Source organism: Ctenopharyngodon idella, chromosome 7 (assembly GCF_019924925.1).
Source record: "Ctenopharyngodon idella isolate HZGC_01 chromosome 7, HZGC01, whole genome shotgun sequence".
Classification (NCBI taxonomy): Eukaryota; Metazoa; Chordata; class Actinopteri; order Cypriniformes; family Xenocyprididae; genus Ctenopharyngodon; species Ctenopharyngodon idella.
Window position 1 is genome coordinate 8209837 of NC_067226.1, and position 17149 is coordinate 8226985.

General features: G+C 36.8%; 1 protein-coding gene across 1 annotated transcript in view; it reads right to left on the reverse strand.

Moving 5' to 3' along the window:
• Positions 1–14764, reverse strand: part of cd81a (CD81 molecule a) — a 31490-nt gene extending 16726 nt beyond the window's left edge. Inside the window, exons 1-2 of the mRNA XM_051898735.1 lie at positions 14513–14764; positions 8590–8704 (exon numbers count right to left, since the gene is read on the reverse strand). Of these exons, the coding sequence (XP_051754695.1) occupies positions 8590–8704; positions 14513–14578 (181 nt within the window). The 5' untranslated portion in view covers positions 14579–14764. The remainder of the gene's footprint in view (positions 1–8589; positions 8705–14512) is intronic.
• Between the last annotated feature and the right edge of the window lie 2385 nt (positions 14765–17149).

Sequence of the window (17149 nt, forward strand, 5' to 3'; positions counted from 1 at the left end):
GAAAATACTGTACCAGGCACAGCAAGCTGATGCTGCTTTGTTTACAGCGATAACCAATGAAAACGCTATATCTCTACTGTTTCATAAGTGCCACCTACTGACAGAGAGTGAATTTGCATTTTCATTCTGCCCGTCTGCTGTATTTGTTTTGTGCAGGTATGTAATTTCACAAAGCTAAAGTCAAACCATTCCTGATTTTGCTTTAAATCTTGAAATTCTACAATCTAATTTAAATAAAAAACAACTGCTCATGCTACATGTGTATTGTTTGGCTCATGATTAAAATGCAGTGGTTGTCTAATTTCAAATGGCTACAGATATTTTAAGGCCAGTTTGGACTGTAATAGAGCAAACAAACAACAAATACAAAGAAAAAAATATCGGAATTGGCCCATTTGCTTCTAAAAAATTGGCAATCATAATCAGTCATGAAAAATCATGATCGGTGCATCCCTACCCGAAACAAACTTTATTTTTTTAGCCTGTTTTTGTTCGAATTTATGTTACACCAGTCCATTCTTCAATTCTGATTTAGGTATATTGTGGCCCTTTAAAGCCTTCTTTAACCACTATTTCACATTTTCTCATGTTTATATAATCATTTATTGAGATAAAGGAAACTATATTTGAATTAAAAAGCTTTGGACTTCATACATGAAAGTTATAAAATTGACACAAAGTTGGTGATGGGGTGGTGAAGTGATGCCTGAAGAATTGTCACTGTGAAGCAGAAATTACACTAGACTTTGAACAATTTTTGCAAGGACATTGCAACAGTCCTAATATGATGACACACACTTCGGTGACTTTTTAAAAACATTCATCATATAAAATTCATCATATAATACATCCAAAATGTAAAAAAGTGCAATCTACTCCACTTCACTGCACTGCTGCAATCCTGCTGATTTCAAGTTTGCTGTCTTGCAATTTAGCTAAGTAGTAGTCACGCCGTGACATATCTTCTGTTGGTTACAAGTCTACATGTGATATGAAATTTACATGTCAGAGTTTACCAAAGTTGAGCTTTGGAACATACAGAAATTTGCGTGAGTTTCCGTTTCCTGCCTCCTGCATTTGCATGCAATGGAAGTCAATTGATTGAAAAATGTAGTGTGACTGCACTTTGAGGTAAGCAGCCATTTACTCTTGCAATGTGATTGGCAGGATTAGGTGAACATTCTCCTTCCAAACTTTTTATTTAGAACTCATTTTGGAAACTTGTGCCAAATAGCTGTTCAAAATTAGTTTTAAATGGTATGAAACGCAAACATTTTGTTTCAGGCAATCCAGTCAGGGGTGTTAGTAGTACTATTTAAGCTATATCCGTGTATACACGCAAGACATACACACACACAGTTAGTCACATCTGTAGCCAGCCCTAAATGTTTAGGAAATACTTAACATGACTCACTGGGAATTTCACAATTTCCAAACCCTAAGCAGGACCACACGTATTAAACTCCTCCCTTTAGCACACAGAGTTGCAAAAATATCTCCAGTTAAGCATAATATATAATATTCTGCATTCCAGAAGAAAGAAATGTATGTTGAGTCAATGTGTTTATGTGTGTTTGGGGGTAGGGGATGAGGAAAGGGGCACAGAGAAGGAGAACAGACAGTGCAAACCCTCTGTGGCTCTTTAAAGCAATTTTCCTGTTTCCATTAGTTATAAGCTCATTAACAAACATGTTGAAAATACTAGGTTTCACTTTTGGATGAGTGTGAGCCACGTGTTTTCCATATTGCAGGCAAAGTGATCAAGCTGAAAAATACCTTCAAGACCAATGGATAAGAGAGACGAAAAGGGAAAGAGAACAGTGTTTTCCAAAAAGCGACAGTGAGGGTTTTTTTCACAGCCTGAGAAAGCAGACACCTGCACTTAAACGTTACAGTTTCCATGTATCACAAGATAAAATGCACAGCTGAGCTAAAAATAAAATGACAAATTGATTTAAAAAAAAAAAAAAGGTATATATGTATATTGCAACAAAACATAAGAATGGCTAAACACCACTCTATTTCCTCATTTCTCTTTTCTAATATGCTCTTCAGTCCCTAATATCAATTTAGTTGGTTTGCTTTAGCTGCAGAGCGATTTTTTTTTATCAATATTGCGATTTCGATTTTAATCACAATTTTAAATTTTTTTTTACTTACAGATATACTTGTGTGTATAATTTTTTGGAAGCTGGCTTTATTGCAGATATTTGCAAGCACCATATATTTGCATAAATGATATGTGACATTGTCAGTTATTTCTTTATGACTTTTTTTGAATTCTTTTCGTATGTTGTGCAGTTCGCAAAGGTCTGTATTGTATATTTTTGTATACCTCGTTTGGAATATGCCATCGTTTTTCGAAATGAAAGTAAAATGCACACGGCCGCACATGCATTCCTAGTGGTGCGGGTTTATTCCTATGGAAGCTCAACTTATATGGGAATGAACTGAAAACGCTTGCTCTGCGCCAGTGGACACGCACCATTATAAATGCATGTGCAGCCAGCCTTTTGAATTAGAGGCAATTCGGAGACGGCAACTGCTTCATTATTATTCTTAATGAAAAAACAAAACAACAAAACAGTACAATGACAAACATGTTTAAATAGGCACTTTTCAATTTCACATTGAAACCATCTTCCGCCATCATCTTGTCAGTCAAGAGTGAGGCGAGAAAATCTGACTCCTGCTGCTGATCTGTGCTGCGACTCTTGTTCAGCTCACGCTGAATTGAGCAGATGCATTCAGTGTTTAATGTTGTGTTCTTTAACTGAACTAAATGATTTTTATTACTATAAAATATCAAAACGACGGTGGGGGCGGTGCTGCGGTGGGCAAATGATGTAACCTTGCATCTTTTGCAGCATCTTGCACATGACAGCATTCTACGTGGCGCTCTTAGTGAAAGAAGTTTTAAAAAAAACTTTTAAAAAATGTACCTCTAGACCTGCGTCTCGGGTTTTACTGATATATTATCTTTCCTGTATCCAAAATATTCCCAAACCACATTTCACCTTCCCTGCTTCTGTGGTTTCTTCCATGTCGTAACGGTAAACCCACTCTGTTCTGTCCTTGAGCTAGATTAAGGCGCGCTGCATTCAGATTGCACACTGGGGGGAAAATCGTGCTTTCTGCGGTTTAGAAATCGCACTTGCTCACATCGCAATTTTATTATGATTTCGATTAATCGCACAACCCTAATGGGAACTCGCACTGCGTCCTCTAGAGGACATAATGAGGAACGCCTCCAGCATGACCGGTGTCTGAAGCACGTGATTCAAATGCGACAATGTCATTGGCCGGCGACAGTACACGTCATCAATTTCTTTTGTCTTCAGGATCTGTTTGTTTGTGTACAAGTGAACATAAATATAATGAAGAAACACTCTGCCAAGCGTTTTCTGGAAGCGTGTGCGGGTGCGTTTTGTGCATGAGTGAGGAGCGCGTTTAGTTCTCAAGGGAGCTGAATGCGTGCATTGTAAGGATTTCTCAATGAAAGTTCCGTTTGCGTCGCCCCTATTTTATGGATGTGGGACGTGATTTTGGGTGAAAAGCCTTCAACTCATCAAGGAGGCTGGATGTGCTGGGTAGGATGCAGTCACAAAACTATCTACAGAGACAGGTAAGGAGCTTTGTCTTTTCTGTTCTCACCTGAGGGATAGTAGTTAGCATTTACACGAGTGCTTTCGTTTCTCGAGTTGAAGGCACTCATAGCTATACATTCGTGGCTGTTCTCGGATTCTTTTCAGAGTTACAGAATCTGGCGTTTGAACTTAGTTAGCTTAACTCCCGAGGGGGGTAATGTACATTGTGTGATGCGGTCGCAGTGAACCCAGACTTGACTCTCTCTTGAGGGATGAGTTAAGCACCAACTCTCTGTGGCTTGGGTCATACAGCCGCTATATCAGTGAGGTATGATCAAACGCAGGGGTTGTAGGCGGAGAGCGGGAGGAGTTGAACAGGAATGTTTGTTTAAGCTCCTTTTGCTAGCTCTGGTACTGCTACTGATTAATTTGCTAGATCTAATTTTGAGGAATTAGATGTAGAAATAAGGTTAAATAGGCAACATCCTTATGTTTTCTGAAGTTGAAGCCGCTTCCCCCAGAGGCTGGAGTTTAAGCAGGCGGCTCCTTTATGAGCCTTTAAATTAGAGCATTTTCCTGAGGCCACCTTGGTAAACTGTCTTTGAGGTTGAGTATGGTTGGCCTTCTCTCGCTATAGAGAGTCGTTCCGCGAGGCCTCCACTCACCCGAGCTCCAGCTAGACAGTAACTGGGTGCTGGCACTCTGTGAGCCGCTGTAATAAGCTGTCCTTAAGGTTGAGTGTAGTTTTGCCTCCTCTCGCATTAGAGAGTCATACTGCTAGGCCTCTGCTCTCCAAAAAACCCGTCTGAGGCCCTATGAGTAATATTGGGCTCAGAGATACTGACTTCGAGTCAGGCAGGTTTGAGCATTTCATTAACAGCCCCCCTGGGGTTTTTAGGGGTTGAACCAGATCCCCCTAGTAGCGTGACAGGCGAAGGAACTTATGTTTCTTTACGCCAGTATTCCCTTGAAGGTAATGCCTGGCAGTAAGGCTGGCACTACCAGACCTTTGAGCTCTGCCCTTGGAACAGGTTCTGACGCCCACTCCGGTAAGTAAGGCAGAAAGGATTTGATGCCGGGATTTCCTTGCATAGGGTTGGAAACTTGGGTAATGGCAGTAGGGAATAGTGTCACTGACAGTCCGTGAGAGACCTGAATGAGGAAATGAGGCTCCAGCATCTAAATCTGTTGAGTTGATCTTATGCTGACCACAGCCGATATGGCGGAGTGGGTATTTCGTTTCCCATTGTGTCCTCTAGAGGAAGCAGTACGAGTTCTCATTTGTTCCTTCTCAGTGAACCATGGTTACATGCGTAACCAGAGACGTTTTTATTTGCTTTGCCAACATTTTACCCAATTAATTTTTTTCATGTATTTTTTTATGTGGAAGAAAATATTTACATTATTAATTTTAAAATATTAGAATATATTTTTAGTCTTTATATTTTTCATTGAACCTTAAATAAAAAAAAAAATAATAATAATAATTCATACTGACTAATTGTAAATAATAGCTGTAAGTTATAATAAAAGTCGTATGAAATCTATATTCAAAAACTCTATTTGGAAAACAATGGCCTACAATGCAAAACATATCTGAATTCTATCCCAGTCCAAGACTATAACAAGCTATTCTTACTATTTCCACAAAACTTCAAATATGTCAAGCCAACCTTGGTTCCACATTTAAATCAGCAGAATGTACAATAACAATATTAAAATAAAATGCAATGTATACATTTGCAAGGCATTAAAAGACATCTGGAATAAAAAAAAATCCTTAAAAATGTGGAAAATGATGAATGAATGATGACAAAATTTTCATTTTAGGTTGACTTTAAAAAGTTTTTGTTCACATGTAAGGTATAGATAAGATATTTTTTAAAATCCATTCCTCAATAAATATTAGGTCTTATAATACCATTGACATGAACTGAAGAACTGTTTACCCAGTTGTTAACCTCTGTGCCTAAACAGGCACAAGGCCTTCCTGAATAAACAAAGCTTTTAACAGTTGCCATCAGAAACAGCCCACTTGTGCATCTGTAAGAGTCCTTGACAGTAACCTCTGACCTTACAAATGTCCATGTGAACCAACCAATCAGTTCTCCCTAAAGCCAACTGATATTGTGTTTTTATTTACTTGTCATCAATCACTGGAAAGAAATGAACCATGTGTACTAGGGGTGACGAGATCTCGTGCCATGAGATCTTGTGTTATTAAAATGAGCTGTAGAGTCGCATACAGCGCAGCAGGAATCACAGTTCACTTATTGATGACTGACAAGACCATGGAGGAGGATTTGTTGCACAACAGAGCATGGGTATAAGGCCCGGGTATACTTCATTTTCTGTGTATCCGCGCACAGTTGAGCATGAGAGCCTTTTAAAGTATACTAATTTGGCCGTGAGATGCGTTCGGTACATGCACACGAAAAGAACAATTGAAAACAATTTTGATTTGAACAACAAAAAAAGGATTTCAGGACGGGTCAACATAAGTGAGCAGTAAGTGAGTGAGCAGTGTAATACAAGTGAGTAACATTAATAGTGAGTTATGTGATTTCAATTATTTCTTATTAAACTGAAATTGAAGTAAAAAGTTTTTGGAAAACCACATCCTGGCTTCAGTATTTGAATGGATTTTGGCTTGCTATTGAATTGTGTTAACACACATATAGAAACACACAAGGAGAGCAAGGAGATTTGTAATTGTAAGATTTGTGATTGTAAGAGTCAGTTTATTTTTCATTAATACTAAAGTAGTTCAGCTGCTTTTACATCCTTAAATATCTGTTAATTTATCCATTGAATGGGTGACCAATCATGCAAACAATTGACCCCCTGAGAGATTTGGCAGGAGCCGCCACTGATCCCAACACTAACAGCACCAAGACCATCCTGTGTAAAGAGGTGTCTAAAAAACTAGTACTAAAGTTACTAGCCCGAATTTAGTGATTCAGGTAGTCAGGAATGATACTTTTATTTCTTATGCATATGTTGTAATTATTTTATGATTATTTTAATTCTTTTTCTATGTAAAGCACTTTGAATTATCATTGTGTATGAAATGTGCTATATAAATCAACTTGCCTTGCCTAAAGTTAGCATTTCTTTTCTGTTTCAGTTGACTTCCCTTTTAGGTGAAATTGCAAAATTCATTTGGGTGTGTCTCACTGCTGGGCTCGTTGCTTCTCACCAATACAGTTATCCAGTAAGCTAAATATTTATTGAACAAAAGTTCTCTTTCTTTATTTTTATAATTTAATTTATTTTTAACACACATACCGTATAAAATGTAATACAATGGATCTTTGTGCCATTTAAAAAAGGCGAAAAAAGTGTTTAGCATTGCTGTGTTTATTCTTAGTAGCAGCGTGCCTGTTAACTCACCGAAAACATCAGAACAAGTGATGCAACTAAATGATTTTTTACTGAAACCGAAATTAAATTTTTTATTTTGTCGAAAACCGAAAAAATAAAGTTTCTTTAATGAAATTTAGGTTCTCAGGTGATAAATTAAACCAGTCATTGTAAAGTTATTTGGCAACGAGCTGAACACCAAAATCATTTCAGCTGAAACTTTGTTTTTTTTGCTGCTTTAGCCGAATATTTTCAGTTGCCAAAATATTGGTGTATCACTTATTAGAAAGGATTTTACTGTATATATATATATATATATTTTACTGTAATATTATATATATATATATATATATATATATATATATATATATATATTAGGGGTGTAACGGTACACAAACATGACGGTTCGGTACGTACCTCGGTTTTGAAGTCACGGTTCAGTACGGGTTTGGTACAGCAGGGTGAGAAAACAAAAACAAAAAAAATCTCTTTTTTTATTAAACAATGTTTTACTGAACCAACTGTGTCTCTGTCTTTAAATTTATTCATTTATAATTAAAGAAAAAAAATCTATGCTAATACTGTGAACTATTAGGGAGTCCTTACTTGCACATTATTATAATAAAGGTTACAATTAACAACAGCCCAAATTATTAAATTCAGTTGCTATTTATTTTTAGACATAATCATCAACACTCAAATAATAATAAAAAAAATGTATGTATTGTAAGCAAGTAAATTACACATAAGGCAGTTTTTGCATTAACTTCTGTTTCTCCAATTCGTTATTGAAATATAATCATTTACACAGTGGCTGTCATAACTTGTTTTCATGACGGATTTATTTAGGCCTAACATTAACTAAGTAAAATATAATTAATATATAGGCTAATATAGTGCATATATTTAGCGAAACAGTTCATTTCTCTAGCGAACTAACAAGCTGTTGACACTGAATGGCTTTTCTGAGGTAAATGTAATACTACGTGAGATTGTTTACAAACTGGTTTACTGACATCTTTCCGCGGTTGAAACACTAAGTTGTACTGTATCTTTCAACATGCCTTCATGTTCATTCATGTTCATTCTGTAGTAGTGAAGAGGAAGAGATGATTGCGTTCACTCGCGCTCCGCGCTGCCGTTTAAACTAAGGCGCCTATACAGCGATCTGTTACGCCACATCAAAAAGCGTCAAAACGGCATTTATTGTTTGAAAACGGACAGAATTTGAAAGCTTTTTTCTTATCGAAAGTAACAAAACACAGAGCTTATTGTGATTATTAGTGGTTAATGCTGGTTAAAAAATAGGTTGAATAGGTTATGCTAAAAAGCATTACTGTGCGTGCCCCCTTCTGGATTGGAGTGTGGATCGCCTGTATTCATTGTCATACTGCGTGAACCGAACCGTGACGTCCATGCCGTGATGGTTCGGAACGAATACATGTGCCGTTACACCCCTAATATATATATGTGTGTGTGTATCACTCAAATAAATCCTATGTACTGCAATTATTCATTGACTTAGTCGAAAACTTTGTGTGATACGATTTATGGATGGGTTGAGAGACTGAGGAATGAGAGATGGATAAAAAATGTGAGTAAAGAGGGTAATAATGGAAAGAGAAAGTGATGTACTTACTGATATAGAAGGTGCTGGGTGGTTCAGTGTCCTGATACCTCAAATCCAGAAGACTGCTTGTTTTAGTGTCATGACGAAGCCAGAGTGAAACCCCCAAGATTACACAACCAGCCAGCTGAAAAAAACAAACAAAAAAAACAAGGAGGAAAAGAAATTATGCAACTTGAACATTTGTGATCACTGTTATTAAATGCACAAAAGAAACCAGCAAGACTTTTTGCGAACTTCATATATATTATTTTTTCTAGACTTTAAGCTTTATATTTAAAGAAAGGTGTATCTACATATTTAGATACACCTTTCTTTTTCATTTCGACTCTTAAAGTGGTGCGTGGATGCATTTTGTCAATCTCCTTGGATCTATCTCTTGTAGTCTGCTTATTTTCCATTCAACGAAGAGAAAGAGAGACACATTCTGTGAGGCAGGGTGGAGGGAAGGATCTTGTTACAGACCCCATCTAGAGGCCCACAGTGCCGAGGGTTAAGAATATCAAAACATCACTGTACGCCACAGCAGTATGGTTCAGCCCGCTTTTCTCTTTACACAGCTCACAGTGATGAGCATTCAGTTGAGTGAGGCCCATAAACACATGGCATATTCACGAGAGAGGGTGCTCACAGACTCTTGCGTCTAGGGGGAGGGAGAGATAGAAAATGGGGGAAAAAGAAAGAGGGCGTAGGCAGTTGAGAAGACCATTTAAAGTAGCTCTACAATGTGTGGTATTGTATGCACAAGCGGATAAGAAGCGGGAAAGTTCTGGAGGGGGAGGGGCAGCTGCATGACAAGCAGCAGAGGTTTATTTGGCTTTGTTTATATGGCTTTATTTACAGCGAAATTAATGTCAAATCAGACAAGAGCTGGGCCCTGCGAGAGCAGCTGGATCTCGTCAGGAATGCGTAGGCTCTGTGGAGGAATGCAGAGTGCAGTTAAAGAGCACTGGAGACCGCCAAGATCCTGGTGGGTGCCGTTAGAAGCAAGGAGATCCAGCTACACCGCACAGGGGAGAGTAACGGGAATGTGAGACGAAGCAAAGACCATTAGCAGGAATGCTGGGATGGGCAGAACGCACAACTCTGGCTGTGAAAACAATGGACTCATACTTCCTTCCTTTCCTTTATCTCGTTCTGCTACTCTTTTCCAATCAAGAATCCAACACTCGCACTAGTTCTACAAATGCGAACAGCTGCATCGCCACAGATATTCACTTCAAGTCAAACCAAAAAGCATTTGTTGGTGCAGTTCTTACACACCACACTCCCCATAAAGGATCACGAGGGAAACACTGGGCACTTTCTCTTCTCTCTAAATGGTTTTTCCCACCATTACTGGTCTTTCACACCTGTTGATGTAAAAAGAAACCACAGCCTCTCCTCTACAAAATCAATTTTGAGCATTTATAACCACTGTTGTTATTGTTAACTGAAACTAAAACTATCAAAAAAAAATTTCGTTAATTGAAATAAAGCTGAAATAAAATAAATAGTAGATAAAAAAAATTGTTGCCTTGGGAACTAACTGAAAAAAAAAAAAAAGTTGATGTACTAAAATTACTATTACTGAAACTAAAACTGGACTAAATTAAAAGGTAAATAGAAATAGTAAAGATATGACAAAAGCACATTCATCAAATTTAAACTCAAATTAAAATAAAAACTTAAAATATATTAAATTTAATTCAAAATGTCATTTCTTGAAACGTCATGTTTTATCTAATGCAAATGGTATTTTTGGATATTTTAATTATTTTCCAAAATTTGCATGCTGAATAATAAACAATTTCTCAATAAGGAACTTTCTCTCCAACTAAACATAGGGGAGAAAATCGTTTCCAGAAAGGGTAAAAGTGTGAGAGAAAGAGTTCTTTCCATTTCTCTTTCTGTCTTTCTCACTCTCTCCAAAGGCCAGATAGGCCCATTCCAGAGCTCAAGCAGCCCGCTGCTTAGCAACTGAGTAAACAGAGGGCCAGCCAAAGGGAGAGGTTCTAAAGTGATGGTTCATGGAGAAGCTCTGTCACTTTAAGCAACCCATTCTCGATGGATTCCACATTCACCCATAATGAATATCTGAGTAAACAGAGATTCCCCTAAACACAGGAGTTTCCAGTTGACCAGAGGTGTCAGGGGGAGTTATAAGCAGAATAAGCCATAATTCTTGTGGGGCGATCTGGGGGCATCCTCCCTTCTCAGTTTCCATACTTTAACTGAATTTATGTAGAAAAAGGCAGGAAATGCCATTCATTTTTTAGAGCCAAACACAAGGATTAATTTAATAATAATCTATTTGCCATACAGGATATTTGGCCCTATTACAAGCTATTACAGGCAATAATATTGCAATCCATGCTATAATGCTTTTAAATAAAAACTAAGTATGCTCACAAAAACTTTCACTGATTGAATTACAACTTTGTTTTGTCATTTTATTGTAAATTTTAAAACATCAAATGGCCTATTTACACAGAAAAAGCATGGATGGTGACTACTCAATTATTGCAGAATTGCACAAAATGCTTGATGAATAAATGCTACAGATGTATTCTGTTGTATGCAAAGCACACACACACACACACACAAAAAAAAAAAAAAAAAAACCAAAAAAAAAAAACCACTATTCAGCAGAGCGCAAATAGCCAATACTAAGTTGGCGTAAAAAGGAAATTGTAGTTTTGCTGGTGTAAGCTGAATTGCATAAAATACTATTTAAGAGTACCAACTTGGGTCTTTTGGGGAAACATCAGAACACAAGACTTAACTTTCTACATGAACGTCTTCCCTCTAATTCTCATGCTTTAAATATTCGCAGCATATATAGTCAATACTGGGTTTTTTTTACACAAGTGTTTTACTGCATTTTTGCAGAGCAAACATCAATATTTTGAGAATTACCTTCCTGATAGGGAAGGAAGTGTGACCCTGAGTAAAAGTTTAATGGAGGACAGTCACAAGGTTTGTGAACACATACACAAAATGTAACAAATTCTGAATTTTAATAACAAGTCTCAGGCTAAGTAGGTGTAATGATTAGGCTATTATTACAGAACAAACACTTCCTCAAATGAATGTTCTCAAATGCAACGGCTGATGTCATTTGCATGTTTTGTATTACCAGCAACAGCATGTCCATGCAAACTATACTAGACTTAATTACAACACACAGTTAGAGACTATAATAATAGACATACATCACTAGTTTGATAACTTTGTCATTTTTAGCTTATAAATATAAGCAATCTGTGATACAACAACCTTAAAAAACATACATGAAGCTAGGGCTGCACGATTATTTTGCTCAAAATTATAATCACGATTATTCTATCAAAAAGGGTAATGAAGTTATGGCCATTTTGCACGTTCTTATCAACCTACACTTCACCCAAAAGGCCTGTAGGTGGCACACCGACTTCATTTAACCAACTACGATAACTTTGTTAGATGGTAAATCAATAAAAAACACATGGTTTTGGTGAGCGCTTCGAAGCTTTACGAATCTTTTGTTTCGAATCAGTAGTTCGGATTGCATGTCAAACTGCCAAACTACTGAAATGACATGACCTTGGTGCTCAGAACCACTGATTTGAAACAAAAGATTGGTAAAGCTTCGAAGCTGCATGAAGCAGTGTTTTGAAATCGGCCATCACTAGATATTGTTGAAAAGTCTTTATTTTGTTTTTTTTGCACACAAAAAGTATTCTTGTTGCTTTATAATATTAAGGTTGAACCACTGTAGTCACATGAACTGTTTTAAATATGTCTTTAGTAGCTTTCTGGGCACTGAAAGTGTAAATTAACTTGCTGTCAATGCAGGCCTCACTGAGCCATCGGATTTTATCAAAAATATCTTAATTTGTGTTCCGAAGATGAATGAAGGCCTTACAGATGTAGAACGGCATGAGGGTGAGTAATAAATTACATTATTTTCATTTTTGGGTGAACTAACCCTTTAATATTTTCTGCAACATGACGAAATTAGCATCTGACCCCCCACACACTTCTCTCTATCTCTCACACACTGTTATCATCCTGTGTAAGGGTCTTAGAAATAAAGCCTCCTCTCAGACCTCTCCCTTCTGTTGCCAGCAGTCTGGTGCGGCGGGTTCTATTTTTGACCCATGACCCAGTGTGAGGTGGTTGTAGAATGTTTGGCATGTCAAAGCATGAGGCTCAGAAGTAGAAGGCCCAGACCTTCTGTCAAACCCCCGCACCTATTCTGCATTAACCACAAGTTACTGTCAAACTCGTCCTATCGGCTTGGCAATGGACACTTAGATCTAACACCTTCTTTATAGGTATTTTTACCATCACCATCTCTATGGGTCAGTTCTCAAAGCAAAATTCCTCAAAGTAAGAAGCCATCATGCTGTTTTGCATGTTCATTCACACGAGTGGTCTCAGCACCTGTTGGGCCTGTAGAGAAATGAGCATGGGTGTTAAACCCATTAGCCAAGGGGGAAAATAGGCTTCTGTTTTATGGTTGATGTTGGTTTCATGTTTCATCTCAATGGCTATAGGATTTAGCTTCTCAATGTGCCTAAAGGCCCATTCATGGTAAGAGCACTAACCTTAAAGATAACAATATTTGCATCTACACCAACGGACAATAACGTTTTCTTTATTCTAAGTGTACACTGCAGTTTAGCCTGACGCTTTAAATGCACAAGCTCTTTAAAGCTCTTTTTGAATTCTGATTGGCTGACATTGTTTTCATCATTTATCAACAGGGAAAAAAACATTCTGAAATCGATTCAAACAATATTGTTCCTCTGTGTTGTTATCGTTATAGCTGTGGTGTGGACTTTGCTATTCTCATAGAATTAGAACAATTATTAAAACTTTATAGTTATCATCCTTGGTGTAAACGGGCCTAAACACTGCAACTGTAATGAATTCCAGTTGTATTGTTCATGATGCCACTTTCTGGGAAGAAAAAGAAGAACATTTTAGTTTTAGCACTTATCAACCTTCTTACGTAATTATCAATGCAGTTACGCAATGTACTTCTTATTTCTTTGGTTTAGAAATAACCTACCAAGTGACAAAATGTAAAATGAGACCTGATTAACTGACCAGCCATTTTGAGAGGACACTGTGAATGCTTGACTAACAACTAAGAAAGAGCATGACGCATATTTATCAGAAATATGCGTCATGAATGATTTTTTATCAAGGCTGTTTGGTAGGAGTAAGTTCCTAAAAGGAAATGAGTTAAAAAACAAAAAAAACGAAATTAGAGAAGACACAGGCAATGTGACTATTATACACTGGCATGATACGCTACAACTCTCAACACAATCTGGCTATGGTGGAATATTTTATGGTCATTCACTTTTCCAGGTTGTTTTCCAAATTACAGCGAGCGGGAGGGACCAGACAACGCCAATTTTATTACTGCGCTATTTTAATACTTCAACATGTCGCCAAGTGTGAACTGGGAAACTATCAGTTAGTAACGTAGTTTTGTGAAATTAAAAACATAATAAGAAAAAGAAAATAGTAAGTTTAACAAGTATAATAAACATAAGACTAGTCTTTGTGGGGAGTTTTAATAGACGAGAGCAGTGATGAAATCTTGTTGCTGGACTCCTCCGCCCCACGTCCGTTATGTTCGCTCTGAGGTCGAAAAAAAGAGCTCCTGTTATAGCATTTTGCTGCCTTTATCATTTTGTCTTAGCCATTCTACAATCTAGCAATCTGTCTTCCACATAAAACACCTGTATTCAAAATAATTTCACGTTCAGCGAATAAGTCATAGCCTAACAGAAGTTATCGGTTCATCTGCGTTTTCGTAATCAAACTTAAGTCTACGATTTAAATTCCTGTTCATAACGGAAAACATGAAGGATAAACAGTCCTCTTAATACAAAATACCAATGGCGGTTTCTCAGGCCAGACTCAGGACCATCGCACAGAATGAATGACCACTTACCCAGAAGATGAAATTGAAGAAGAAGAGCATGTATTTGATACATTTCGTGCAGCCTTCAACGCCCATGGTGTCGGTTATTGGAGGATGTTTTTAAAGCCGGTTAACGAAGAAGTGTCTCGATGAAGCCGCCGTTCCGCAGAGCTCGCGCAGACTGAACTCCAATCTCCTTATGTGCTGCTGCTGCTGCTGCTTGAATTCAGACGACGTAAAAAAACGGGCAACACCCAGTTTCCTCCCCCTTAGAGAGTCCCCCTAAACAGAGCCAAATAACATCATAGAAACCGTACAGAAATATTCATTATTAAATCAGTAAATATACTAGTGAGGAGATACTCATTCAAAATAGAATTTTTAGCAGCTGCCTGATTAACGGATATCCTAAATCCTCTGAATTCAAGATGCATCCAAATTATTTCTGAACATTTTGATTTTGATGCGCTTAAGTCACACCTTTTTAAAATCGATTTGGGGTGTTAAAATAACTATATCGATGTTCTTTGTTACAGATGGAAAAATGTAATGGCAGGGTATAAATTACAGTCTAATACTGCTGTGTTTACAAGTCTCACTCATCCAGAATTAGTGATGTCTCCACCTTGTGGCTGAAAAGGAAACAGAGCTTCAGAAATTTTCGCGAACATTTCCAGCAGTTAGCAGCACTACACATGTAAAGAAAAACTTTTATTTATTAAAAATAAATAAAAAATAAAGACTACTTTCTGCCGCTAGATGTCACCAATATTTCAATATAGGCCTACAGCATCACCACTAGAAAAGCTTGTATTAAGTCTCTAATAAATCTGTAGCCTACAGCCTATTTTAGGATTATGTATAGGCTACGGTTTTTATTATAGTATTTTATTAAATATTTATTTTGATGTAATGCATTAGCATACTAAACACTTTTTGTCTGATTTCTACTAATCCAACACTGAAATCAGTCCTTACTTCTTTTTTTATTATATAATAAAGGTTATGATATATCATAATAAAGGTTTGTGATATAAGAATCAATTCAATTGCTATTACAAGCAGTAAACGAATGCTGAGGTTGTTCAAACATTTTGGCTGACAATCATAATTCCTACACTATAAGGGTTAATGGGTTTCTGACAGTGGAGGCGATGCCCATGGGACCATGTACCAAGAACCCACCACTGAGAGTGGACGTTATCTATCCTTTGAAGCCTAATTGCTTTTCCTCCTCAACAGAACAGGATAATTTGGGATAAATCCCATTATGTGTTTTCTGAGACGAAGCATATCTGTAATCTGCCTTTAAATTGTCAGGAAAGATGATTAACTGAAAACATTAACTGAAAACAGGCCTAGTCACCAATAATGTGATTTCTTAATAAGTTGATGCACTTTGTTAAAAATAATGTTGCATTATTTGAAGTTATTTTGATGCTTTTTAAACATTACAAGGCCTGATTGGTTATTTGACATTTAATGGACTGATATTCTGATAGATATTAAGATATTAGTACATATACATTCAAATTAGTGTTAGAAATGAAGTTTTTTTTAAATGATTTATTCGCCCTCTAGAATTTATTTTTTAGAGTTTTATGAAAATGTCCTTGCATTGTATGTCAGATAGCCTTTACACACATGTTGAACAATTACAGCTGTTACCTTAAAAAAAATCAAATCAACTTCAAATACAGTCTTATCTGCAAATAAATAATAAAATAAACAGACTTATTAAATTATTTTGAAAAATTGTCAGTCACATTACACACAGTGCATTTGGAAATAGGCCTAATTGTTGTTTATTTTGCATTCAGTGTTTTTAGAGCTGATTTTATTTTATTCATGAAAACACTTCATATTATAGATATATAGGCCTACTGTACATTCAACAACAGTGAATTCAGGTAGGCTATCTGACAGCTATGGGTTATTATACAGTGTCTTCAGAAGCACTACTAAACCAACCACTTAAACTTAGAATAGTCAAATAAAAAAGGGTTAGTTCACCCAAAAATAATGTCATTTATTACTCACCCTCATGTCGTTCCACACCCGTAAGACCTTCGTTCATCTTCGGAACACAAATTAAGATATTTTTGATGAAATCAAATACTTTTTGTACACCAAAAAAACAAACAAAAAAACAACAGTTTCAAGACACTGCTTCGAAGCTTTACGAATCTTTTGTTTCGAATCAGTAGTTCGGATTGCATGTCAAACTGCCAAACTACTGAAATGACATGACCTTGGTGCTCAGAACCACTGATTTGAAACACAAGATTGGTAAAGCTTTGAGCTGCATGAAGCAGTGTTTTGAAATCGGCCATCACTAGATATTGTTGAAAAGTCTTTATTTTGTTTTTTTTTGCACACAAAAAGTATTCTTGTTGCTTTATAATATTAAGGTTGAACCACTGTAGTCACATGAACTGTTTTAAATATGTCTTTAGTAGCTTTCTGGGCACTGAAAGTGTAAATTAACTTGCTGTCAATGCAGGCCTCACTGAGCCATCGGATTTTATCAAAAATATCTTCATTTGTGTTCCGAAGATGAACGAAGGTCTTACAGGTGTAGAACAACATGAGTAATTAATGACAGAATTTACATTTTTGGGTGAACTAACACTTTAAGCTAGATAACAAATAAAGTGTGCTATATTT